Source organism: Mesoplodon bidens, assembly GCF_964165515.1.
Source record: "Mesoplodon bidens genome assembly, chromosome: 18".
NCBI classification, from domain to species: Eukaryota; Metazoa; Chordata; class Mammalia; order Artiodactyla; family Ziphiidae; genus Mesoplodon; species Mesoplodon bidens.
The window spans coordinates 14,385,899-14,413,322 of NC_138175.1; the positions used below are offsets into that span (position 1 = coordinate 14,385,899).

The 27,424-nt window shown below is 47.4% G+C and overlaps 1 protein-coding gene across 1 annotated transcript; it reads right to left on the reverse strand.

The window, feature by feature from the left end:
* Nucleotides 1–1,337: 1,337 nt before the first annotated feature.
* Nucleotides 1,338–26,784, reverse strand: LOC308606505 (uncharacterized protein; the record flags this gene model as incomplete). The annotated part of the gene is made up of 8 exons (XM_081217451.1): nt 1,338–1,991; nt 5,028–5,134; nt 5,419–5,526; nt 6,081–6,188; nt 6,801–6,951; nt 23,074–23,246; nt 23,468–23,693; nt 26,696–26,784. The coding sequence occupies 7 exons, from the start codon at nt 26,782–26,784 to the stop codon at nt 5,129–5,131; spliced, it is 861 nt and encodes a 286-aa protein (XP_081073577.1). The 3' UTR covers nt 1,338–1,991; nt 5,028–5,128.
* Between the last annotated feature and the right edge of the window lie 640 nt (nt 26,785–27,424).

Genomic DNA, 27,424 nt, shown 5'->3' on the forward strand with positions numbered 1-27,424 from the left:
AAAGGGGTACATTTTTTACCATGCTTTATATTATTGTCCTGCCCATTTCTTTTAGAATACAAACCAATTCAAAATGCCCTACAGAACATTTTAAATTTACAGAGCCTGTGGAACACTGCCCATTTTTGCAAATGGAAGGTCAGAAACAGTTACTTGCTATACAGCAATCCCCACACAGGCAGCATCTGCATCTCGGTCATATTTGTATTTCCCAGGAGGCTTTGCACGGTGTGGGGGGGTGCTTAATAAATATTGGTTGAATAATTGAGTTGTTGTTTTCTACCTTTCTTTAACCTTCACAGTTCAATTTGTTCGCTTAAAAGAACTTCTCATCACAATTTCTGAAAGCTTAAACACTAAGGTTTGTGTTTATGTAGGTATGTAAAATGACAATTAATTTAAAAATGCTGTTTTATGTTTTAGCTAGTGAAAAATGATGGCCTCTCTTTTATGACTTCTATAAACCAGTAAGAGATCTGAGCACCCAAAGGCTTATGTTATTGTTTAAAGATTCTTTTGAATTTTCTAAAAAACATTAGAAAAAAAACCCCTCACAATTGTGCAGAAAGTCTGTTTTATTTTTATTTTTATTTTTATTTTTTTTGCGGTATGTGGGCCTCTCACTGTTGTGGCCTCTCCCGTTGCGGAGCACAGGCTCCGGACGCGCAGGCTCAACGGCCATGGCTCACGGGCCCAGCCGCTCCGCGGCATGTGGGATCTTCCCAGACCAGGGCACGAACCCGTGTCCCCTGCATCGGCAGGCGGACTCTCAACCACTGCGCCACCAGGGGAGCCCCTATTTTTATTTTTTATAAATTTATTTATTTATTTTTGGTTGTGTTGGGCCTTTGTTGCTGTGTGTGGGCTTTCTCTAGTTGTGGCGATCAGGGGCTACTCTTTGTTGCGGTGCGCGGGCTTCTCACTGCGGTGGCTTCTCTTGTGGAGCACAGGCTCTAGGTGCGTGGGCTTCTGTAGTTGTGGCATGTCGGCTTCAGTAGTTGTGGTGTGTGGACTTAGCTGCTCCGCAGTATGTGGGATCTTCCTGGACCAGGGATCGAACCCGTGTCCCCTGCATTGGTAGGCAGATTCTTAACCACTGCACCACCAGGGAAGTACCCTTAATTTTTTCACTGAAGTATAGTTGATGTTACAGGTGTAAAATATAGTGATTCACAATTTTTAAAGGTTAATGCTCCATTTATAGTTATTATAAAATATTGACTATACTCCCTCTGTTGTAAAATATATCCTTGTAGCTTATTTATTTTATACCTGATAGTTTGTACCTCTTAATTCCCTACCCCTATCTTGCCCCTCTCCCCGCCTCCACTGGTAACCACTTGTTTGCTCTCTGTATCTGTGAGTCTATTTCTTTGTTATATTCACTAGTTCATTGTATTTTTTAGATTCCACATATAAGTGGTATCATACAGTGTTTGTCTTTCTCTGACTTATTTCACTTAGCAAAATACCCTCCAGGTCCATCCCTCTTGCTGCAAGTGGCAAGTTTTCTTTTTTTTTTTTACAGCTGAGTAGTACTCCACTGTATATATACACACCACATCTTTATACATTCATCTTTTTTTTTAAATTTTTATTTTATATTGGAGTATAGTTGATTAACAATGTTGTGTTAGTTTCAGGTGTACAGCAAACTGATTCAGTTATACATATACATGTATCTATTCTTTTTAAAATTCTTTTCCCATTTAGGTTATTACAGAATATTGAGCAGAGTTCCCTGTGGTATACAGCACACCTTTACTTTGCTATGTCTTTTTTTTCCCTCCTGACACTGACAAAGAGATTTGTTCATAGAGAACTCACTCTGAAGATGACATTATATCTCAATGGCTTAGGCTCCATATGCAGTTTCTTCTCTGTCTTTAATTAAACTTGTTTTTTTCAGTGCTGTAGCTGGGAGCACTGTGTTGACACAACTCAATTCTTGTACAGAACAGATTAAAATGTCAGTGTTCCAATGTTCTCATCTGTGAGAAAAAGAAAATACTTGGGATATTTTATTTATAACTTTTAAAAGACTCCTCTGTGAAGAAAGATAACTTGTAGGCTGGAAAACCATTTGACAGTTAAAAGGACAGAACTCTAATATTAGTCTAACAAAAAAGGGGGAAAAAGACTGAAAGTTTACTAAAACTCTTTTCTAGGGATTTAGAACACATCTTTCTATTTCCTTCTTAATTTTCACTTAATTGTATCTTTTAATTCCCTAGTGTTCTGCTTAATCCTTCTAGATGCTGTGTATGCAGAATATTGACAGTTTCCGCAAAAGGCAGTTAGTCAGTCATTGCAGTAAACACACATATCATGTGGAAGGAGGGCTACTAGTCAAGGGAAATGGAGTTGGCATATTGAGCCTTTAACCTTCATATCATAAGTCTGAATGTATCTGTTTTTACTATGGAGTCATTAATATTTGTTAGCTAGTTACTGGTGAATAGGTCCGCAAATTCACCTTGCTACAGCTTGAGACTCTTTTCTGCCTATCAGGTGTTCACAGGATATAAGCTACATCAGTTAACGCTGGGTGCTGTGCAAATTTTAGAAGTCACAGTAAAGAGACAGGCTTGCTGCAAATTGATAAGGTAGGGACTTAATAAGAGGAGCCAATATTAATGGAACACTTGCATGCATCTAGAATATTTAAAGGTGTCTCTATGTATTGATGTATTGACTGTCTAATCCGCACAGCTCTATGAATAGGTGATATTATCTTCGCTGTACAGATGGGAAACGGAGGCCTGCAAATGTTAAGTAACTTGTCCAAGGCAACACAAGAAATGGAGAAGCTGGATTTGAATCCAGGGAGTCTGGTTCTGCAGCCTATTCTATTAGAGAGTTTCTGAAAGTTTATTAACTCTTGATATTGTACGGTTTGGGAGCTTTTACTCTCTGGTGATGTTGCCTGAGTGGCGTCCTGAAAAGTAGGAGCTTGCTGTGACTCCCCCCTTTCCCTTTTCTTTTCTCCTCCATTACTTGCTGAGTCCCATTAATTCTAGACAACATCTCTCAAATTTGTCCCATTTTTCCTATCACACTGCTGCTACCTTAGTTCAGGCATCTTTGGGACATAGCAGCAATCTCCCGATGTCCCTCCTGTCTCCATTCTAACTAAGTGTCTCCCTGTCCACCCCCGCAACTGATTATCTGCATTGATCCTATAGTAAATCTTTATAAGAAACCAATCTGATCAGGTCCTTCACAGGATTAAATGTAAAATAATACCTAGTTACAGGCATATATCACATTTTACTCATCCATTCACCAGTTGATAGACGTTCGGGTGGCTTCTACTTTGTGGCTATTACGAATAACGTTGTTATGAACATTCACGTAAAAGGTTTTGTGTGGACATAGGTTTTCATTTCTCCTGGATATATACCTAGGAGTGGAGTTGCTGGGTCAGATGTTTTTTTGAGGAGCTGCCAGACTGTTTTCCAAAGCAGCTGTCCCACTTTATGTTCCCACCAGCAGTGTATAAGGTTTCTAGTTACCCCACGCTCTTGCCAACATGTTATTTTCCTTTTTATTTTATTTGATACTTGCCATTGATACTAATACTAATGGATGTAAAGTGGTATCTTTACGTCCATTAGTATTAGTGGCTAAGGATGTTGAGCATCTTTTTATGTGCTTTTTGGCCATCTGTATATCTTCTCTGGAGAAATGTTTATTCAGATCTCATTTTTAAAAACTGAGTTTATTTGAGTAATGAGAGTTTATATATTCTAGATACAAGTCCCATATCAGATATATGATTTATAAATATTCTCTTCCCTTTTGTGGAATTGTCTTTTCACTTTCTTGATAGCGTCTTTTGCTTTTTTCCTTCTATTTCTTGGCTATGAAGTGTGGCATGCGGGATCTTAGTTCCTGGACCAGGGATCAAACCCGTGCCCCCTGCAGTGGAAGCATGGTGTCTTAACCACTGGACCACCAGGGAAGTCCCTTGATAGTGTCTTTTGAAGCATAAAACTTTTAAATTTTGATGAATCCCCAAATACCTATTTTTTCCTTTTGTCCCATGTGCTTTTGCTGTCATATTTTAGAAGCCATTGCTCAACCGAAAGTCATAAAGATTTACCCCTAAATAGAATTATATAGTTCTAAATATAGTACTTAGGCTTGTGATCTATTTGGACTTTTTCTTTGTGTGTGTATGGTGTCAGGAGGGGGTCCAACTTCATTTTTCTGCATGCAGGTATCCTGTTGTTCCAGCACTGTTTGTTGAAAAGACTAATTTCCCCCACTGAATTGTTTCGGCACCTCTTAAGAAAAATATCTGACCACAAATGTAAAGGTTTATTTATGGATTCTCAGTTCTATTTGATCTATCCATCTATTACTGTAGCTCTGTAGTAAGTTCTGAAATTGGGACGTATGAATTTTCCAATCTTTTTCCTCTTTTGAAAGGTAGTTTTGCCTATTCTGGATCCTTTGCATTTCCATATGAATTTTAGGATCTGAAACATTTCTGAAAAAAATGCAGCTGTTATTTTGATATCGACTGAATTGAATATGGAAATCAATGTGGGAAGTATTGTCATCTTAAGTCATCTAATCCACAAATGTGGGATGTCTTTACGTTTATGTTGGTATTCTCTAATTTTTCAATGTTTTGTAGTTTACATTCTATAAGAATTGAACACTTTTGCCTAAGTTGTGGGACTGTATTTCATTTTGGTATCTGTTTTTCTAAATTATATACACAAGCATCATATATTGTTTATACAGTAAAAAGTTATGCCATAAGGAGAACACTGTTAGTATTACTATGGATTACTAAATCATGAACTAGGATATATAGTAAGGTCCCCCATTTTTAATTCCTGAACTTGGTTAGTTATACCTTTGTTAGAGAATTGGAATCTCTCCCACAAGGACCCACTGCTCCAGGACCCACTGTCACACTGATTCACACTCCCACGAGGACTCTCTCTGAGATGGGGAGACAGAAAGGTGCTTCTGAGGAGGTAGTGGTGGCCTTGGGGCCTTTACACACTCACCCGTGGTCTGGCAGTGGATCACCAGGATGTTGGCCATCTCAGCAAACTTAACACTGGAGGGGTTCTTTTTAATTTCGTTCAAGAATTCTCCAAGGACCACCTCACACCTACCAATAGGCAAAGGAGAAAGGAGAGAGCTCATGCAGCCAGAGCCAGAGGAGCCTCCACCAGAACCATTTCTGCTGTGCTCTGTGGGACACACTTGTCAGATGGACATTTTTCAGAGGCTGGGGGTGGATGATCTCCTAGCTCCTCAAAGCAGGAAGCACACGAGCCAGGAAGAGGACGGTGAATTTCGTGTTCTCCTGCCGCTGCCTGTCTGTTGGGTGTGGGGTAGGCGTACGCGCCAAGGGGCCCCTGCAGCCGCCTGCCCCTCCCCTCCTCCACTCACATTTTCCGAATCTCTGCCGTTGTCGCCCAGGATCTGGAAGAGTCCATCCAGGATCTCCGGCAAATAATCCAGCAGGTTAATGTCTGGCACGGACTCCAGAACTAGGATCTGCCCCAGGGGAGGAAACCATCAGGAAAAGTCACCAGCCAGAGAACCTGCATCTCCTCGCCCATCCTCCGGACTGGCCAGCGAGAAGGGGCCCTGCCGAGGCATCTTTTCAGGGCACTGCGGGTGTCCCATGGGGGGGGCGGTGCTAGTAGCTGTTGTTTCTGTTCAATGGGCAGGGGAACGGCAATTTAACCCCAGGGCAGTTCAGATGCCCGGGGACGGGGCGGGGGGTGCAGGAGGGAACCCATGGGAAAGGTGGGCAAGGCTAGAAGAGGTGTGACAGCTGGAGGAGCACAGCTGGCTTCAAAGGTAAATCTGGGTGTTTCCGGAGACAAGGAAGGAACCACATCCTCTTCAGAGGCAAACGTGATGGGCTTTGGGGGCAGAGCTGAATAAATGTGTGTTCGGATTATCTGGTGTCACTGGCTCCTAGAGGGATAACAATGAGGCATCCCCACAGCCACAGGAAGTGCCCAGGTGAGCCAGAGAGCAGACCTCACTCAACTAGAGGCTCGTTACGGCTGGAGAAGGAGTGTCGTGAGGCCGGACCTTACCCAGGAGATGATGAACTGCCGGGCGTACTGGTTGTTGGAATAAATCCTCTCCCGCAACAAGGGGATGAAGCCCACCAGGTCGAACTTGTTGCTCTCCGTCACGATGTCCTGTGGGTCAAAGGCATGAGAGCCGCCTGCTGGGGGCGGGGCTGCCTGACCTGGCTGAATCCCTGGCCCAGGCTGGCTCCAGGGGTCAGGTGGACACAGAGGAAGATGACGGAGCCTGAGTCAGGCAGGAGAGGCCCCCGGAGCATCCCTCCTCACACAGGCCGAAGGACCAGCAAAAAGGATGCACTGAAAGCAGGAATCAGGGTCGAGAGAACTAATCAAAAGGCAAAACCCTGCATCTCTGTGGTCTGGATCGAATGCCCTGGTGAGCTGAGCATAAACTGCCCCTGTCACTGGGGGCAGGGTGGGGTCAGCATGAGGGGACATTAGGGTGACAGAATGGTTCTGTATTTTGATCCTGCTGTAGACATAACTCTGTACTCTCACCATACAGCTGTATACTATTCCATTAACTGCAAGTGAAAAAAATTTTTTTTTAAATTACGAAGAGCATCAAGACCCAGGGTGCAAGGCTGCAGAGCCAGCCTTGTGGTCTGAGATGTGGAGAGACTGGCAATAAAGAAATCACAAGTCTGCAACACCCTGCTGGGGCTCAGGGGTCAGGGTCAAGGCCCTGGCTGGTCTGTACGTCCCTCCAGGAGAAGGGCTCACCTTGCCCAGCGCGATGGAGCAGGCGGCCAGGCCGATGAGGCCCCCTTTCCGGCTGTGCGGGTGCTGGGACAGGGCAAACTCCTGAGACAGTGTCTGGATCACTTGCCTGATCTGCACGGTGTTGTTCTGGGCCACGAACTCCCAAACCAGCCTGGAGAGGGAGCAGAGAGGGGCTGCAGGACCAGCGGGATCAGGCTGCTCCTGCTGCTGCCGGCTCTGGGGCCCTGGGCTGGGGTGAGGGAGGGGGATGACCTGTTTAGAAAGAGGAATTGGGAGTCAGGCGTCTTGGGGCAGGGCTTTCCCAGTTCTGCTGCTGACTGGGAGGCGTTGGCTGGGTCACGGTCCTTTCCCTTTTCTGGGTCTCCGTTTCCCTTTGTCTACGACGGAATGAAGAACAGTGAGCAATCTCACTTCTGGGAATCTGAGAGAATGCAAGTGAATGTCCTGCTGGGGCCCCAAAACTGCAGTGATCCACCATCTTCATTCAGTACTTGCTCCGTGTTGCAATTCATGCACCCAAGTGGTCCTCTGTGTCTGTGTCATTGTTTCTAGGGATCCACAAACAAACAAGTATGTGTAGCAACATGACACAAGCAACACCACAGAAGCAAGAACGCCGCAGGTAAGTCTCCCTGGGCTGACGGGGAGGCGCCATCTGAGTCAGATCTTAGTACCATTAACAGGCCTTTTCCAGTAAAGAAAGGAAGGCAGGGAACCTCAGGCACAGGGAAAAGCCTGGCTAAAGGCAGGGGCCCTGAGAAGACAGGGTGCATTTAGGGAGGGTGAGGAGTCCGGTGTGGGGAAGGGGTGGCTGGGGACAGTTAAAGGAAAAGACGCTCCGGTGAAAGGTTTCCAGCAAGGGGGTGACATATTTATGTCTACGTTTTGACCAGAAAGGCTGCCCTGGGTGGGGGTGGCCTGGTTTGACAGAGGGAGACTGAAACATCTCCCAGGGAGAACACCGCAGCTATCAGGGTCAGGAAGGGGACCTGAAATACGGCTGAGGCAGTGGGAAGCAGCAGGGAGAGGGGAGAGGGCAGGAAGGGTAGAGACGCCTGCAAGCTGCCCACCTGGGGGGCTGATGCTAGCAGGGAGAGGGGGTCTGAGGGAGGCAGCGCCTGTGGTCGCCCTGGGGGGATGCCCCCAAGGCAGGCTCCGCCCGAGTGGAGGGTGAGCACAGGGAGGCCCAGCTCCGTCAGGCACCAGGGTCTCCTTTCAGAGCCCAGTGGACGTGAAGACACTCTGCCCTGCGGAGGCTCACAGCGTCTCTGCGGTGAGAAGCCTCATGTGGGCAAATGGTGGCGTGAGGGGCCCAGACAACCACTGGGGAGCTGCGACCTGGGGGTCAGGGACATCTTCCCTGGAGTGGAACTGAGCTGCACCTCGGAGGAGGCAGGGACCCTGAGAGAAGGAAGCAGGTGTTCTGGGCAGGAGGAAATGTGTGGGCAAAGGCAAGGAGAGAAAAATAGCCAAATGTGCCTGGGGTCCAGAGAACAGCAGGACATCAACTGGGATGAGCCGGCCTGGCAGCTCAGATTCAGGAGAAGGGATCTCACGTCATGGGTAACGGGGAAGCTGTTTACGGGTTTTGAAGAGATGGTGAAAGGGTGTTTTAAGAAGCCCTGAGATGGATGGGAAGGGGGAGGCGGTCCCATCATCAGCTGGGAGGGACCAGGACCCGAGTAGCAGCTGAAGGTGTGACGAGGGAGGCCTAGAGATCACAGACTTGTCAGAGTAGCTGCCTGGACTCATTGCCTAATTGCTTGCTCTGTGCCCATCACAGCAGGTACACGGCTCACCTACGGCATAAATGGGGGTCTCAAGCTGGCTCAAAGAATTTTAAGGACAGTCAAGTCCAAAAGGTATTAATTAGTTTGTGTGGTTCCAGCTCGGTGTCAGGAACCTGCTAGTAATTAGCATTGTTTAAATAAATGTGCTGTCCTGTGAGGCTGTGACCACTCCTGTAAAAAGGCTGTTCAATGGGGATTACAGGGCTTGATAAAGATTCAATCCTGCAAGTCGTAGGGGGCATCTATTCTGTGCCTGGGACTGTGGCCACAGGTGAATCAAACAGGCCTGACTCCTGAGCTGGCGGATGTGGGAGCAGAAACAGGGACTCCAGAAAGGGGCTGCGCAGATGGTCTGTGAGGGGCCTCTTGCTTTGATCTTTATAGGGTGTGATTCCACCAAGCCCACCCCAGGGGGCTGAGGGCTGTGGATGAACCAAAGTCCTCAGGAGGAAGCCAGTTCCATAAGTGCCCCCTCCCTAAGCAGTGTAATAAGGCGCAGCAAGGATGGCTCTACACAAACCCGTTGTTTTCTCAAACAGGACAAACCAGCCAGACGAGGCCCAGTGATGTTTCAGAGCTCTCTGACTATTATGAGAGACACAGCCTCTTGAGAAAAGGCCTGCAGGTGTGCCAGAGAACAGCCAGAGCATTGGTGGTTCAGTGGTAGAATTCTCGCCTGCCACGCGGGAGGCCCGGGTTCGATTCCCGGCCAATGCAGTGCTGCTTTTTGGCCTCTTCCTGGCAAGCTCCCCCAGACATCCTGCTGCAGGATCCAGCTCCTCAATCACGCCCGGCGTGCAGCAGCCAAGGGTGCTGCGAACCTCTGAGCACACTTCTCTGCTTCGTGAGCACGAACAGCAGCTGGCTTCTCCACAGAGGCACCCCTGGCTGTGGGACCCTTCACCCCGTAAGGGGACTCCTGCTGCACCCCCTCAGCCTTGGCCCGTCTCCAGCAGGAAGCTGTGCTGAAGCCTGTGAGCTGTAAAACAGCTCAACACACCACGTGAACGTGGGACGGGAGGACCCACACTTCAGAGAGGAGGAAGTCCCCAGAGTCTCAGTGGGCTTTTTGCTACTGAGAAGGAACGACTTGAGCTCTACTTCCTGTCCTGACGTCTGAAGGCAAATCAACTTCTCAGGCAAACACATAACCCGCACACACACACATGCACACACAGCCTCCTCCTGCCGTCTTTCCTGCTCTGGAGCCTAAGCCTCTGCCGTTGCAGCTGTGCTGATGTGGCCTTCCATTCTGTGAATCAGCGTATAGATAAGGGGACTGGGGTTAAAGGGAGGTGCTCACACAGCTGCTCACAGCTGGAGCATTGGTGGTTCAGTGGTAGAATTCTCGCCTGCCACGCGGGAGGCCCGGGTTCGATTCCCGGCCAATGCAGCAGCAAACTTTCTTTTATCATCCTAAGAGACTGGATTTGACACTTCACACTGCCCACAGCATTGGTGATAGCATTGGTGATAGAGTCTGAAAAACCTAGAATGACTTTTTTCTGGCTTGAGTTTTCCACGCCTGTTTCCTAAATTCCACAGAGACCTAGATCTTGTGTCCCCTTGTTCTTGAGGAGTCCAGGATGTGGGGATCACCAAAGCCGCTGCAAGCAGCTGTGCCTCCCCTCCTGCCCAGACAGGCTGCCCGGGGACTCTGACTGCGATGCCCCTGGGGAAGCCAGGCCGTGTGTGTTTCTGCTCCGTCCGTGTTAGAGCAGCCCTGAGAGTGGGCGTAATGACATTCATGAGGCTCCAGCAGGGCAGCAAAGGAGACCCAGCCCTGCCAGCAGCACAGCCCGTCCGGGAACCACCTCCTCGCCTGTCTCCTTGTTTCAGGTCACAAACGGTCCCTGAGCCACCGGAAAGGGCCCTCCTCCCCACTTGAGAGACGGCAAAGGGGACGCATTCCCTGCCCCTGAGGGGCTCGCTGCCAGAATTCCCCTGAGAGGCCTCAAGGACTTTCATGCAAAACAAAAAAAATCTGGTGAGGACAGTGCAAGGTGAGGAGGGGGCAGGTGAGAAAGAGCACAACCGGCAGCTTTTGCAAGGGGTTCTGAAGGATCAGTAGGTGTTCATTCAGGGTGAGGAAGCCCAGGCAGAGGGAACAGCATGAACCAAGGCTCAGAGGAAGGACAGAGGCCCTTGGATTGGCAGCACAAAGCACATAGGTGGAGGAGACGTGGGTGACAGGGCCAGAGAGGCTGTGCCCACTCATGTGCTTGGCAAAGGAAGTGGCCTTTGCTTCTGGTGGCTGTGAGCAGCCACGGAAGGTACGAGTCATCAGCAGCAGTGGGTGGTAGGATTTGAACAGCGTTTAGGGAACTCTGAGGACTGCAAAGGCTGACAGAGACCAAACGGTAGGAGAGCACGAGGAATGGGGCACTAACGTCGGGTGACAGCGGGCAAGTGTGACAGGGTCTCCTGAAGGGGGAGGAGATGGGCAAGGGGTATATCTGTGTTCAGCACCCCCCGACATTCCCGTTCGCTCTACACCAGCTGCAAGGTCCCCCCACCCCGAATCTTACCAGGACGCAACTCAGGGCACCCCAGGTCAGTACAAATACAATGGCCCATTCAGTTCCCGAGGGCCTGGAACCCCAAATCTCCATCTGCTCTTGGAGGAAGAATATTATCAGTGTCCAGGAGAGCGCGACAATGACAGACATTGGTTCCCTGTGGAGGGGAACCCTGAGAACATGTTCTCATCAAAACCATCAGTTCTTAGAGCACTGGGCCTGGCCCTGTGGGTCACCCCTGGGGCCACAGCAGGAAGACCTGTCCCACGAACCGAGCCCACGCTCTCTACCTGACAGGGTGATCAAGACAGGGCCGGCTGACCCCCTGCAGTCTCACAACTTTCCTCTCCAGTAAGGGCTTCTTACTGGGCCCTGCTATGCTGCTCCTTGGACACTTCCTGTTCATTCCACTCCATGGGGAACATCCCGCTCCTGTCCACATCCTAGCCAGCCTTCAAAGTCCAGTTCACATCCAACCCCCTGCTTTTCCCAACCATCCCAGGAAGGACCACTCCTCCTCTGCACGCTGAAGGACTCGGCGACCCTGCAGTCTGTGCCCAGCACTGCACCATCGAGTGTCACGGGTTCTTTCTCACGTGTTTCATGTTTCTAGCTCCACAGCTGCAGGCCAGAGTCCCTGAGGATAGACTGGTGCCACGATTCTCTGCCTCTTGAGCGCCAGCCCTCTCCCCGCGTCTAGAGCTCCCCACACAGTAAGTGAGGAATCAGTAAGCATCTGCCCAGGGACCCACCTGTGCCGGTGGGTGGGGCTGCAGGGCAAGCTGTAGGGAAACACGGGCAAAGCCCCACACGCTGCCGTACTGGTGACAAGGGGTGGCCTGCTCATCTACAGCTAACCTGTTGGGTAAATCAGAATTGTACTTGGACGGGCCTGACCCCTAGTTTACAATTCAAGTTAGGAGGGACAAAGGGCACCACTACCAGGATCTCAAACGCACACTGAGAAGGACCAGGTCCCCAGGGCATGGCTGGGGACAGATGCCGATGCCAGGATGTGACTTGACATGCGTTTGCCTAGGGGTGAACCAACCCCTTGGGGGTGCCCCAAATAGCCCCCGTCAGCAGGACCTGGTATCTCCACAGGGCACAGGCAGAGAGAAAAAGCAACTACAAAGGGAAGCAGAGGAAGTGAAGTTTGAAATCCGGGCGCCCCTAGTTCCAGGCTAGTGTCTCTTCAAAAGAACACCCCGTCTCCTCTTTCATCTCCACGTTGTGAGCCACAGCTGGGGGATCTCAACTAGTTCTGAAGTTAATATTTGGCCCAGAAACTTATGATCACAAGTCCCAGTGCCCTTTGCTGACATTAGGGTCACATGCATAGCTATTCTATGTCCCAGAGAAGAGATCTGCTTCTGCTTCATTTCTCTAAAAACTCTGGCTGACGAAGTATCCTCTAGAGATTGCTCAGAGCCTCCATTCTCAACTAGTCAGAGGTGTTGTAGGATGGCAGGAACACCCGTTCCGCAAGAGGCACAATGCCTAGTGCTGGCCAACTCCAAGCTCTACACTGCTCTCAACTTCACAAAGTGCCACACCGACTACCTTGTCCCTGAATGAGAAGGAGCCACAGACAGGCCAGGATGTGTCTTTCGCCCAAGGAGAACCTGGGGCCTCGTCTCAGCAACACAACTGAGATAGGAAAGGGGCAGGGCACAACCTTTACAAGAATGACATAGCCACTGAGGACACGACATAAACTGGTTAGAACCAACTAGGTCCAAGATGGCAGCTGACTGACTTTCACTAACCTTGAGCCTCAGTACAGGCTCACTGTAACACATCAGCAAGCTAAATGCCACACCCACAGGTGCCAGGTCAATTCCGAGGCAGACAGTAAAAGGCCAAAAGTGGGTGGTGGCTCAATTCCTGAAATAAGCCTCTCACTCATTGGCCTATGAAATTACCCACCCCTATAAAAACTGACAATCGCATACCTGGGGCCTCTCTCACCTTCTGAGATGGCCCACACTCTGTCTATGGAGTGTGTATCTCCCTGAATAAACCTTTCACTTTACTATGGCTCGCTCTTGAATTCTTCCTGCATGAAGACAAGAACCCACATTCGGCGGCCATCCCAGGGATCGCCTGAGACCTGGGATGTGACCATCCTCTTGCGCCCCACTTTCTTTCTTGCAACAAAACCACAGCGCTGCACTGGGCCCCTCGGCCTCTGTAACGCAGCTCAGGGACAACCACAGGCTGCATGAGGACTGGGGAGCTGACCACTTCTCACAAACACACTCTAAGTATTCCAGGGGGTGGTTATTCCTCACAGCAACCTCCTTCTGTGGTTATTATCATCTCATCATTTAGATTTGAAGCAGAGCCTCAGGGAAACCAAGTCCTTTTCTTGAGGTCACAGAGGATCTGAACCTTGGCACCTACAAAGCCCAGGCCCCCTCAACTGTACACCAGTTCCTCCCGCCCATTAAAGCACGTCAGCTGCAAAGTGCACACACCCAATTACAGAGGGTACTTCCCTCGTGCAGAACTCAGGCGCCAACTGAAGTGCAGCTTTCTGCATGCCTTTTCATCACTGTCTAGTGTTTGTTAGACGTCTCTGAAGCATTCCTCCACCACACGTGGGTGTACATACAGATGAGGTACATACCTGAGATGTTGAAATGAAGGTCTAGGGGTGGTTTTCTACCATTAAGGCAGGAAAGAAGTAACCACTTGCTGAGCACTTACTTACTACATGCTGGGGAATGTGGTGGATGCTTTACACGTGTAATCTCATTTAAACCTTAAAATAAGCCACGGAGCTAGGTACTATAATACCCATGTTACAGATGGGGGGAACTGAGGCTCAGAGATGTTAATGAAACATACATCACACAACTTACGGATGGTAGGTGCAGAAATCAAACCTAGATTTTTCTGACACCAGGTCTGAAATCTACCATGTTACATTATCCCCTCTTCAAACATCAAAGCTCCCACCTGTCGGATGCCTACTGGGTGCCAGGCACTTTACATGCATTATTTCATTTAACCCAATCTCATTTTATTTGTTGATGTCCAAATGGCCCGGCCAGGAGGTGGCAGAGGTTTCAGCCACTGCACACACATTTCTGTGTCTTTAGCGGAGACAGCCTTAGCTGTGAGTTTGCACTGTTTTTAGAGGATTACATAAGATAATGCATGCAATGTGTTCTGCACTACGTATACTCCTGTAACAGTATTCGTGCAAAGCCACAATCAGACAAACTGTGATCTTAAACACACCATACAAGATCATATTCATTCATTAACCACTGACTGAGAACCTGCTTTGCTCCTGGCTCCAAGTAGGACAGAAAGATAATCCAGAGTTGTGTTTATTCCTGTGCTGTAAAAATTTCAGCCTGGACTTTGGGCTGCCTTTTTTACCCTGGCAAGTCCAGTGATCCACCTCAGTTCTCTATGTGACATGCTGTAATTGGGCAACATATCCAGGCAGTGATTTCCCAAACAGAAGCTGGCAGGTAAACGTCTCCTCCATCTGCTTTGCTGAGTATTTAAGTAACCTGGTTTCCACTTGCTCACTACTCTCCACTAACTGAACAGGAAAAGCCGAACATCTGCCTCTGAGGAAAGGCCCAAGAGCTTCTGAAAAGGCCCAAGAGTGAGTTAAGTAACAAAATACACTGAGCATCCACTGGGTGTAATCAGTGGAAAAACTGTAAAGAAGAAACGAGTCCGAGACAGCAGGGGGCACGTTTGGATCTCAGGTGACAGTAACTGTGACCACTGCATAAGCACTTTCCTCACAATGTAACACAACCCACAGGTACTCTTATGTTTTTTAAATTGAGATATTCACATGCCATAAATTCACATGTACAATTCAGTGGGTTTTAGTATGTTCACAAAGTTGAGCGACTGTCGCCACAATCAATTTTATGACATTTTCATCATCCCACAAAGATTACCTCATTAGTAGTCACTACCCATATCCCCCAATCCCCTTCCCTAAGCCCTAGGCAACCACTAATCTACTTCCTGTCTCTGGATTTGCCTATTCTAGGCATTTCATATAAGTGAAATCATACAATACATGGCCTTTTGTGACTGGCTTCTTTCACTCAGCATGTTTTCAATGTGCATTTTTTTCTTTTTAAGATGAGTTAACTGAGGCACAGAGAGGTTAAACCCAAGGTCACAAACTCAAATGCTTACAGGGGCCAAGAAAGAGACACAAGTGAGAAGGCCAAGGGAGGTAAGACAGGCTGTGCTGAACTTGTCAACACAGGAAGCAAACTGGGGAGCCCAAGTCTTGGCTGGGGTAGGAGGTTGGACCCCTGGGTCCCTGGATCTGCTGTTTGGGCCCCACAGAGCCACATCTTCCCATTCCTTAAGAGAACCCAGAAACTCGAATTTTACTATGAAATTTGTCAGTTTAAAAGACCCTGGGATCCAGGCCAAACCAAACAGGTCTGTTGGCCGGACACAGCCCCTGGATGCCAGTCTGTGATCCCTGAATGAAGCAATTTGCTGAGGTCCCACTGCTGGTAAAGAGCAGAGCTGTGTGGAATTCTGACCCACACTGTAAAAATTACCTTAAGCCAGTGGGTAATAAATAGTGTCTCCCTACAGAAGTGGTAGGCTCCAAAGAGCTAGGTCAAACTCAGCAGTTCAACCTTGATCTGATCACAAAGCCCCAGGGTTCCTTTAAGAGACACCAGAAACCTGAAATTCATTGTGAAATTTCTCAATTTAAAATACCCTTCAGGGGCTTCCCTGGTTAAGAGTCTGCCTGCCAGTGCAGGGGACACGGGTTCGACCCCTGGCCCAGGAAGATCCCACATGCTGCGGAGCAGCTAAGCCCGTGAGCCACAACTACTGAGCTTGTGCTCCAGAGCCTGTGAGCCACAACTACTGAAGCCTGTGCGCCTAGAGCCCGTGCTCCGCAACAAGAGAAGCCACCACAATGAGAAACATGCACACCACAACGAAGAGTAGCCCCTGCTTACCGCAATTAGAGAAAGCCCGCGCACAGCAACGAAGACCCAACACAGCCAAAAATAAATAAATAAATAAATAAAATTAATTAATTTAAAAAATTAAATACCCTGTAAAAAGTCAGCAGAAGGAAGGAAATAATAAAGATCAGAGAGGAAATAAATAAAATAGAAATTAAAAAAAATTCTAATAATCAATAAAACCAAGAGCTGGTTATCTGAAAGGTTAAACAAGATTGAGAAACAGGGAACCCTCCTACACTGTTGGTGGGACTGTAAATTGGTAAACCACTATGGAGAACAGTATGGAGACTCCTTTAAAATCTTAAAATAGAACTACCATATGATCTAGCAATCTCACTCCTGGGCATATATCCAGAGAAAACCATAATCTGAAAGGATATATGCACCCCAGTGTACAGTGCAGCACTATGCACAATAGCCAAGGCATGGAAGCAACCTAAATGTCCATCAACAGAGAGATGGATAAAGAAGATGTGGTACATATACACAATGGAATATTACTCGGCCATAAAAAACAGCAAAATAATACCATTTGCAGCAACATGTCTGGACCTAGATAGAGATTATTATACTAAGTGAAGTAAGTCAGACAGATAAAGAAAATTTCATGTGATATCATTCATATGTGGAATTTAATCTAAAAAAAGATACAGGGCTTCCCTGGTGGCGCAGTGGTTGAGAGTCCGCCTGCCGATGCAGGGGACGGGGGTTCGTGCCCTGGTCTGAGAAGATCCCACATGCCGCGGAACGGCTCGGCCCGTGAGCCATGGCCGCTGGGCCTGCACGTCCGGAGCCTGTGCTCCGCGGTGGGAGAGGCCACAACAGTGAGAGGCCCGTGTACCGCAAAAAAAAAAAAAAAAAAAAAAAAGATACAAATGATCTTATTTACAAAACAGAAACAGACTTATAGGTATCAAAAACAAACTTATGGTTACCAAAGGGGAAACATGGTGGGGAGGGATAAATCAGGAGCTTGGGATGAACACACGCACATATAAGACAGATGACCAATGGGGACCTACAGTACACCACAGGGAACTCTACTCAATATTCTGTGATAAGCTATATGAGAAAAGAATCTGAAATAGAATGAAGATGTGTATATGTATAACTGAATCACTTTGCTGTACACCTGAAACTAACACAACTGTATATCAACTATATACTCCAATAAAAATTTTTTTAAATAAATTTATTTTATTTATTTATTTTTGGCTGAGTTTGGGTCTTCATTGCTGTGTGTGGGCTTTCTCTAGTTGTGGCGAGCGGGGGCTACACTTCATTGTGGTGCGCGAGCTTCTCATTGTTGTGGCTTCTCTTGTTGTGGAGCACGGGCTCTAGGCGCACGGGCTTCAGTAGTTGTGGCTCACGGGCTCTAGAGCTCAGGCTCAATAGTTGTGGCGCATGGGCTTAGTTGCTCTGCAGCATGTGGGATCTTCCCAGACAGGGCTCGAACCTGTGTCCCCTACACTGGCAGGTGGATTCCTAACCACTGCGCCACCAGGGAAGTCCCAATAAAATTTTTTTTAAAAGATGCTCAAAATCGCTAATTATTAGAGAAATTCAAATCAAAAGTACAATGAGGTACCACCTCACAGCAGTCAGAATGGCCATGATTAAAAACTACAAATAACAAATTCTGGAGAGGGTGTGGAAATAAGGTAACCCTCCTGCACTGTTGGTGGGAATGTAAGTTGGTGCAGCCACTGTGGAAAAACAGTATGGAGGTTCTCAGAAAACTGAAAATAGAACTACCATATGATCCAGCCATCCCATTCCTTGGCATATATCCAGACAAAACTCTAATCTGCACCCATATGTTCATAGCAGCACTATTCACAATAGCCAAGACATGGAAACAACCTAAATGTCCATCGACAGATGAACGGATAAAGATGTGGTACATATATACCATGGGATAATAATCAGCCATAAAAAAGAATGAAATAATGCCATTTGCAGCAACATGGATGCAACTAGAGATTATCATACTAAGTGAGGTCAGAAAGAGAAAGACAAATACCATATGATATCACTTATATGTGGAATCTGAAATATGACACAATGAACCTATCTACGAAACGGAAAGAGACTCAGGGACACAGAGAACAGACTTGTGGTTGCCAAGGGGGAGAGGGGTGGGGGAGGGATGGAATGGGAGGTTGGGATTAGCAGATGTAAACTATTATATATGAAATGGATACACAACAAGGTCCTACTGTATAGTGCAGAGAACTATATTCAGTATCCTATGATAAACCATAGGATATTTTAAAAAAAGAATATTTAAAAAATATTCTTAAACTATTAAAAACAAAGAATGTATATTTATGTATAACTGAATCACTTTGCTGCACAGCAGAAACTAACACAACACTGTAAATCAACTACACTTCAATAAAATCAATTAAAAAAAAAGCAACACCCCCACCCCCAAAATAAAACCAAAAAAAGACAATAGCAAAATCACGCTTACCTCAAACAATGAAAACACGCCAACCCTTCCACAAGAGAGGCAGGAAAAAATATATTATTAAAAAAAATACCCTGGGATCCAGGCCAAACCAAACAGGTCTGCCGGCAGGACAGGGCCCCTGGCTGCCAGTCTGTGACCCCTGGATGAAGCAATCTGCTGGGTGGAATTCTGACGCACACTCCAAAATCTGCCTGAAGTCACTTGGTAATAAACAGTGCCTCCCTACAGAGGTGGCAGGCTCCAGAAGGCCCGGTCAAACTCAGCAGTTCAACCCTGATCTGATCACAGAGCCCCAGGGATCCCGGCTCCCCACGCCACCCTCCCCACCCTGCCTTCCCCAGCAGGCAGGGACTCATCCCTCAGGAGCTCTGATCCTGGAGCCCCTCCTTGGGCTTCGGTGTTCTCAGGGCGCAGGGCCTGGGCACCTCCATTTGCTGGCTTTGGGAACTCAAAGTTCAGGAACACCAGAGACTTGCCAGTGAGCCCACCCGGGGTCACCACGAAGGGCACCATCTCTCCCAGCCTGCAGTGAGGGCCCTGTCACCGCAGTGAGGGAGCACCCACCACACTTATCAGAGCGCCTGTTGGCGTTTCTCCCCCACGCTAGACTCTCCCGGAGAGCAGGGCCTGGGGTCTCACCATCCCTGTCCTCGGGACTCATCAGGGACGATAACTCCTGACACCCAGGGCCCGCAAAACCCGCCACAGCCATTCTAAAATCTTAGCCTCAGGGCCTTATCCTTGAGAAAGCTGTGTGGGCGTGTTGGAGCCAAGCTGTGGGGTAAAGCCTCTCCAGGACTGTGCACAACAGGCTCACACATTTAGCCATCAGATCCTGGTCACCTAACACAGCCTGGTCTTGAGAGTCGAGAGTCTGGGGTCCTTCAGTCGAGCCAAGCATCCGTCTCTGCGTTTTTAGTGTCTGAGGCCTGTCATCAAGATAAAACACCCTCCTCTTATTAGGAATTTTAATCCCTCACTCCAGCACCCCATGCAGTACTGGTTCTGCCACCCAAGCAGATAGATGGTTTCCAGAAAACAGAAAGTGGCAGTTAAAACTACCATGGGGGTGTTCAAGTATGAAACTTATTAAGTATATGTTCCACTTTCAGAAGGGAAAACGATTCATGTAGTGGGGAAGCCTTTTGAGACAGAAGAATCTGAGTTTTTAGATCCAGGTTCTAGCTGTGAAACCTTGGGATGATTCCTTACCCTCAAGGAGCCTCTGTTTCCTCATCTGTGAAATGGGGTAACACTACCTAGCTCATAGGGCAGCTGTGCAAAATAAATGAGATGGGGGATGTACAAGGGCCAAATCCTCCTCCCCCCCAAATAGGGCAGACAGCGTTTTACACGTGATCACTTTTTGAAATGATCAATGGTATGGACTGAATTGTTCCACCCTGCCCCCTAATTCATACAACCCTGGTGGCAGTATTTGGAGATAGGGCCTATAGGGAAGTAATTAAGGTTAAATAAGGTCATATAGGTGTGGCCCTGATCCAATAGATCAGTGTCCTTATAAGCAGAGACACTAGAAAGCTCTCAGGTGAAGCATGAGTAAGTCCCTGTCCCTGATATCAAACAGGACACTCCTCATCCCAAACATGTCTGAAGAAGACTCCAAACTGAGTGTAGTCCTCTAGGCCAGTGCTTCTCCAACGCTAATGTGCACCAGGGATCATGTTAAATATGCAGATTCTGATCCATAGGTTTGGGGTGAGGCTGGAGAATCTGTTCCTAACAAGCCCCCAGGGGGTCCTGATGCTGCTGCTCTGCGGGCTACACTTTTGAGTAGCAAGGTCCTTAGACTGCAATGTTATTTCCCCACCAAAAATGTATGAACATTCATTCATTTAGATGCCAACCATCAAATGCTGCCAGGCACTGTGCTAAGTGCTGAAGATAAATAAAACAGGGTCTCTGCTCTTAAGGAGTTTATAGTCCAGTGAAGGCCCTAAGGGGTTTCCCTGATTCCACAAGCCAAGGGCAATGTCAAACACAAAACGAACCCCATTAAAGACAAAGCCCTTCCAGAATAGCCTGCAGAGTGAGAGCACTTACACAAGATGTGTTGGAGGCAACAATAATGCTGAGATGAACACCTCTATTCAAGGACTCAACCGATGACTCAAGCTATAAATAAAACTGAACATTCCTGGGAAACAGAGCGGGTGATGGACAAAACAGGTGTCACTAGCGTCAGCTGATAAAACCACGGATATGGAGCCAAGTCTATACATCAGCTCTGGGTCTCCTACTCATCATAGCAATACTTATCATTACGACTTGCTGGCACTGGCGAGAGTCAGGGTAGCCACCACTAGTGGTGGGAAAAGAGAGCATTCTAGAAAGTGGTGCTTGATGAGAGAAGCAGCTAGGTGGTTCTGGACACACTGGATGTTAAAGCTGAATGGGAGGGTACTCTTAGCAAAATCCAAACCCTTTAGCCGAAGAGGAAACTAAAACCCAAAGCAGTTAAAGCAGTGGTTCTCAACCGGGGTGACTGTCCATTCCCACGGGACATTAGGCAGTTTGTCTGGAGACATTTTTGATTGTACAATTGATAGAAAGCTACTGGTGTCTAGTGGGTAAAGATCAGGGATGCTGCTAAAAACCCTATAATGCACAGGGCAGCCCACCACAACCAAGAATTTTCTGTCCAAAAATATCAGTAGTGCTGAGGTTAAGAAACCCTGAGTTAAGGAATTTGCTGGAGGTCAAAGAATGAGTGTCACACAACAGACTAGATTAGAGCTGTACAAAGCATTCTGCAGTGATGGAAATGTTCTAAAATCTGCACTGTCCATTATGGCAGCTGACAGCCACATGTGGCTACTGAACATGTCAGATATGGGTAGTGTGACTGAAGAACTCGATTTAAATTTTTTATTTTGTCTTTAATAATTTAAATGTAAACAGCCAAGCATGGCCAGTGGCTACCCTATTGGACAGGGCAGGACTACAGTCCGTATTTCCTGATGCCCAGACTGGCATTCTTTCAGTTTCACAGCCTGCTCTTTTCTACTCCTCCGAAATTACCCACCCACCAGACTTTATCACAAAGATTTGGCTGGAAAAAATACAAAAGTAAAATAACAGCAGACAAATCTTAATAAAATGTTCACAAACATCTTGTTTTGTAGGTTGCGAAAAAAGCAAAATGTCAGGTCATGGTTACACATACAGTTGTCCCCCGTCATCCGAGGTTTCAGTTACCAGTGGTCAACCGCAGGTCCAAAATATTAAATGGAAAATTCCAGAAATAAACAATTTCTAAGTTTTAAACTATATGCTGTTCTGAGTTGAAATCTATTGCTGTCCCACCAGGACATGAATCATCCCTTCCTCCAGCACATCTATGCTGTATATGATATCTACCCATTTAGTAGGGTTATCAGGTCAACTGTCAGTATCGCGGTGCTTATGTTCAAATAGCCCTTATTTTACTTAATAATGGCCCTAAAGTGCAAGGCTAGTGATGCTGGCCATTGGGATATTCTCTTACTGTGCCTAATTTATAAATTAAACTTTATCATACATATGTATGTATAGGAAAAAACAGTATATATAGAGTTTGCTACCATGCAAGGTTTCAGGCATCCACTGGGTGTCTGGGGACGTATCTCCCACAGATAAGAGGGTCCTACTGAACACATAATAAGACTGCAGGGCCTCCCTGGTGGCGCAGTGGTTGAGAGTCCGCCTGCCGATGCAGGGGATACGGGTTCGTGCCCCGGTCTGGGAGGATCCCATATGCCGTGGAGCGGCTGGGCCCGTGAGCCATGGCCGTTGAGCCTGCGCATCCGGAGCCTGTGCTCCGCAACGGGAGAGGCCACGGCAGTGAGAGGCCCGCATACCGCAAAAAGAAAAAAAAAAAAAAAAAAAAAGACTGCAGACACAAGAAAGGTCAAAGTATTCCTACTTCCGCTTGCAGGGAAGCGTGATATGACAGAGAGAAAACAAACAGCTCTCTGAGCCTTGAGGTTTTGGACCTGATTTCTCCACTTGGTCAACTTACTGTCCCTTTCACTTCTCAGAAGCTGGGTAAGAAATGAGGCAGGTCAACATCCTTAGCAAATTCTCACGCTTCCCATCTCCCTCGCATCAGAGGCCAGGCTCTGATTTGCTCGTTTTGATGGAGACCACACTGAGGACGCACCATGTGCCAGGCACTGTGTTAAGCACCAGATATACGTTATGGCGCTTCATTCTCACCGCAGCCCTAAGCAGCACACATACATTACGGCGCTTCATTCTCACGGCAGCCCTTTGGGGCATCAGTAGGTTAAAGAACTTGGCCCAAGTCACATAGTTAGAAGCAAAGCTGGGACTGCCAATCTCCTGCTCTTAAGCACGGTCCTAAGGGCCTGAAACCTGGAGTAGCAACACTGGCTGCAAAGGCGTGAGGACCTGCCCGGAGGAGCGGGACCCCTGCAGAGCCAGGACAGAGTCCCGGCTCCGCTCTCCACGCCCATCCCGGGTGCCCGCGGCTCTTACCTGTCTATCTCCAGCGCTGCCACCTTCAGCTTTCGCAGAGCTTGTCGTTGAGGGCGCGCATGGTGTTGGGCGTGAGCGGCGCGAAATCCTTCTCGGGGTTCATGGCAGCAGCTCGGGGTGACCCCCGGAGCCCCGCGACTCCTCAGCCCGCGGCAGCCCGGGCCGCGCCGGGGCTAGGGGAGTCTGCGGCTCCGCGCTGCCTCCGGCGCCGGCTCATGGACCACGCCGCCCCGGGCCGCCTGTCTCGCTCCGCCGCCGCGCGCCGCCTCGGAACCGGGGCCGGGTCCCCGTCTCCGCACACCTACCCTCGACTGCCCAACCGGTCAGGAGTCCCAGTTGGGGCCCGCACTGCAGTTCTTAAAGGGCAGCAGCCATGTTACTTGGATCAAGTGACTCTGCAGCAGCTTCCGCCTTCCGCCGCTAGGACCCGCCCCTCTCCAGCCACGCCCCCGCACGCACCTGCAGGGGATTTGGCCACGCCCCACAAGGCTTCACCTTCTCCCCTCACACTCCAGCTTTCGACCCCAACAGTCTGAGTCTGGTTTGAGACCTGCTTAATGGGGCCTGTATTACATGCAGTCAACTGCCCGCACGTCGTAGGCTTGGCGCTTGGTGGGCTTCTGTAGATGTTCGTGAGAACGAAGGGGCTCCTGGAGCCTGACTCGCTTAGGATAATTTATTCTATACCTACTGAATCTGCTAGTTCATTCACTACTTAGTCACCAGTCAATATCTCATATGCCAAAGTTTCCCGCATTGGAGTAACACCATCTTGATTTTCGCTATGTCCTAGCCACTTGTACTGTTATTTTAAAAGTACTTTCTAATCAACTCACTTAAGAAAAATCTTAAATTCGTTCTTTAGCCTTGCTTATGCCTTAAAATCATGGGCTTGAGTAGTGACATATTTTTCTAAAACATATAAATTTCAATTAAAAACAGAACTATCTGCCTACCATCTAAAATCTCAGGTACCAACAGTGGCTGTCACCCCACCATTTGGGACTCAGGATGTGTTTATTATGCTCTGATACCTTGGAGGGCTGGGTTACAGACAGCAGAGGCCCCAAATGTGTTGATTGCAGGTCTCCAGGTGGATCCACTATAAAGCGGCCCCTCCAAGTGCTTTGAAGTTTCACACTAAATGGTGGAACAGAAGTTGAAGCTGTGTGATAAAAACTTTAAAAGCACTTTATGGATGCAGTGTGGCTAAAGATACAGTAACAGGGAGATGCATCAGAGTTCCTTATCATAAGCTTCCATAGTGGACAGGGATTTAGGACAAAGCTATAATACCATAGTGGAACCCAATGAGGATTAATATTGTTAAAAAACAAAATTCAGCTGAGTAAATTTGAGGATCTAATTGGCTTTATTCAACAATTCATGACTCTGGCAGCATCCCATCTAGCAGACAGGAGCTTCAAGGAGCTCAACAAAATGGAAGGCTTTTATAGGCAGAAGGGGGTGGCAGCTAGGAATGAAGTAGATTGTTTCAGGCATGTCACCTTCCTTTGGGGAAGGGGGGTGTTTATCATGCAGATTACTTCACCAGAGCTGATCAGGTAATTCCAGATTAACTAGTTAAAGGTCATATTGCTGGGAGAAGCTGAAACTACAAGTAGGTTAGATATTAAGTCTTGGTTTGCTGACGTGGGTTTAGCACAAGTGAATCAATTTGGGGCCTGTTTCTTTTTTTTAACAATATGAAATAACACTGGTCATACTTTTTTCTAATGAGTGAAAAGCAGTCATGTAAAGCTTACAACAGTCTTGAAAATGGAGTGTTATCCTCAGTCAACAGATCAGAATCTATGGGACACAAGTGAGGGGCTATGGCTCATAGAATTCGAAGATGGTCCCTAAGAGTCCCACGCTTTTTGCTGTACACCCTGTGCAATCCCCTCCCTTCAACTGTGATTGTCTTGTAAATATGATGGACTGTCATTCTAACAATTGTCATGTTATATAGCAGAAGATATTTTGCAGATCTAATCAATGTCCCTAATCAGTTGACTTTGAGTTACTAAAAAGGGAGATTATCCTGGGTGGGCCTGACCTAATCAGCAGAGGCCTTAAAGAAGTTAGGAGAGATTTTAAATGGGAGAGATATTCTCCTGCTGGCCCTGAGGAGTCGATAATAACAACAATGAACTGTCTATGATGGATCACTTGGTAAGGACCTGAGAGTGGTCTTTTGTTGCTAAAATTGGTCCCCTGTTGTCAGTTGCCAAGAAAATGATACGTCAGTGAAATGGCTGCCAGGAAATGAATATTGTCAACACACTGAGGGAGTTTGGAAGATAATCTTTCCCCAGTTGAGCCTCCAGATGAGGATGTAGCTGGCTGGCATGTTGATTTCAGCCTTTGGGAGCCTGAGCCAAGAACCCAATTTAGTACCTTTTGGACTCCTGACCCATGGCAACTGAGATAAGACATTTGTGTTGTTTTAAGCTGCTAGATTTGTGATAATCTGTTATGCAGCCATAGAAAACAAATACAGGAGCTATCCCCACACTCAGCAAGTCATGGAGGAATTGGGTCTATAAAAATCTGTGAAAAATGTGCTTTCCTTTACTGGTGGGGTTTTCACAGCTTTTAAAACCCTTGCCAACACAATCTGACAAATGAAGGTGGGTGCACCAACAACCTGAAAACTGCCCCAAATACAGATTCATCTCCAGAAGAAAATGTATTGCTTAATAGCTTCCTCCCCTTACCTTGATACCAAGTAGCACTGATAAGGACATTTCTAAATGTCTTGCAAAGTTTATGTCTTTAGAATTCTGATGATGGTTGAGGTAAAACAATGCAAAAAAAATCAATGGGAATGATTTGGATCTATTTCTCTAGTGTGTATTTATTTCCACTAGATCCATATCTAATATAATATTTCATCTGTTTCTTTTGCTGTTTGGTTTGGCTTTTTCTTAAGGGTGAACTGAATTTCCCATGGGTCATAATGTGATACAATTTTTAAATAATTGAAACAGTAAGGAAATGTTTTTTTACCAGAAGGAACTCTTTTCTCCTGAAATCACATTCTGGCCTAGGTTGCTAAGAAACCAGTTTTTCATTCAAGGCCGAAACCAATGCTTTGTCCTACCTTTAGTTCAGAAGTTCCTGAAAATAACTGTTTCTTTTTTTTTCTGACATCTTGGAAAATGTCAGCTAGTTAAGGTTATTTATGCATAATTGGACTGGCGTTGGTACTGAGAATAAAGCCCAAGGGCCACCATTGCCTGCTCCATGTGCTCGCTTCTCCTCTGTCCCTGGTGGCCAGGCCTGCCGTGCTCAGACTCTTCCAGACTAGTGGATAATTAGTATGTCTGGTTGCAGAGTGGCCATCATTTCACAGTTATAACTCATCTGCACATATGTGTGATGAGGCCTGGTTGGTGTTACATAACTTATGGGCATTGTTGCAAGAGGGTGCTGGTGACACTGTAAGAAACTGAACCCGAATCTTGAATTGCACAAAGCAGTTTCTCCAACAGCAGTGTGATTTTGCTGGAGGGTCAGGGCAACATGTTGAGGGTATGAGAGGTTTGGGAGATCCCAAACTTGGGATTTCTTCAGATCCAGCAGGCCCTCATGACGTCACAGTATAATCACCTCTGACCTGAGGCAGGACTCGCCCAAAGAAGTGGTTAGACTTAGGATGCCACACTCACCAGGGCCTCTGTGTCGAACAGTGTCAGGGGGCCTCATTCACATTGTCTTCCGTGCACAATGATCTCTGGAATGGTGCCACCTGGGCCCTGATATTTTCTGAACACCCCCCAGTGAGATGTCTCCCGGTTTCCTTTGCTGAGAATGCATTCTTTCAGATGTAACTTCCACTAGCTTTCGTCAGGATGCTTGTTTTCACCAAGCCTCCCCTTCAGCTCTCTGTTGAGCGACATTCCAAACTTGCCAATATGAAACGATTTTGTCATTGCCTTTTTTGAGGCCAAGAAAACATACGAACCACCTATAGGAAAGCGATGTACCCCATCTCAAGTCATCCTGGAAGGGGGTTCATGCTGGGGCAGGGTCTGAGCTGGGTGCTTGGTCCCAGGGAGGCCGGTCTGCCTCCTCACTCCAGGCCTGAGGCTTGGGCTCTAGACTCAGTGGCTTGGGGGGAGCTGGAGCGAGGCTGAAGGAGGGGAGTTGCCCCAGGCCACCTAAAGGCACCATTTTGCAGGTGGTGACACTGGGAAGTGGCCAGTTTCTGTAGCATCCAGTGTCTGGGGTGGTGGCTGGAGCCTCAAGGGAACATATCTGAGTCCTGACCTTCACAGTTAGAGGAATTTTTTTAAATTAATTAATTAATTAATTTTTGGCTGCCTAGGGTCTTCGTTGCTGCGTG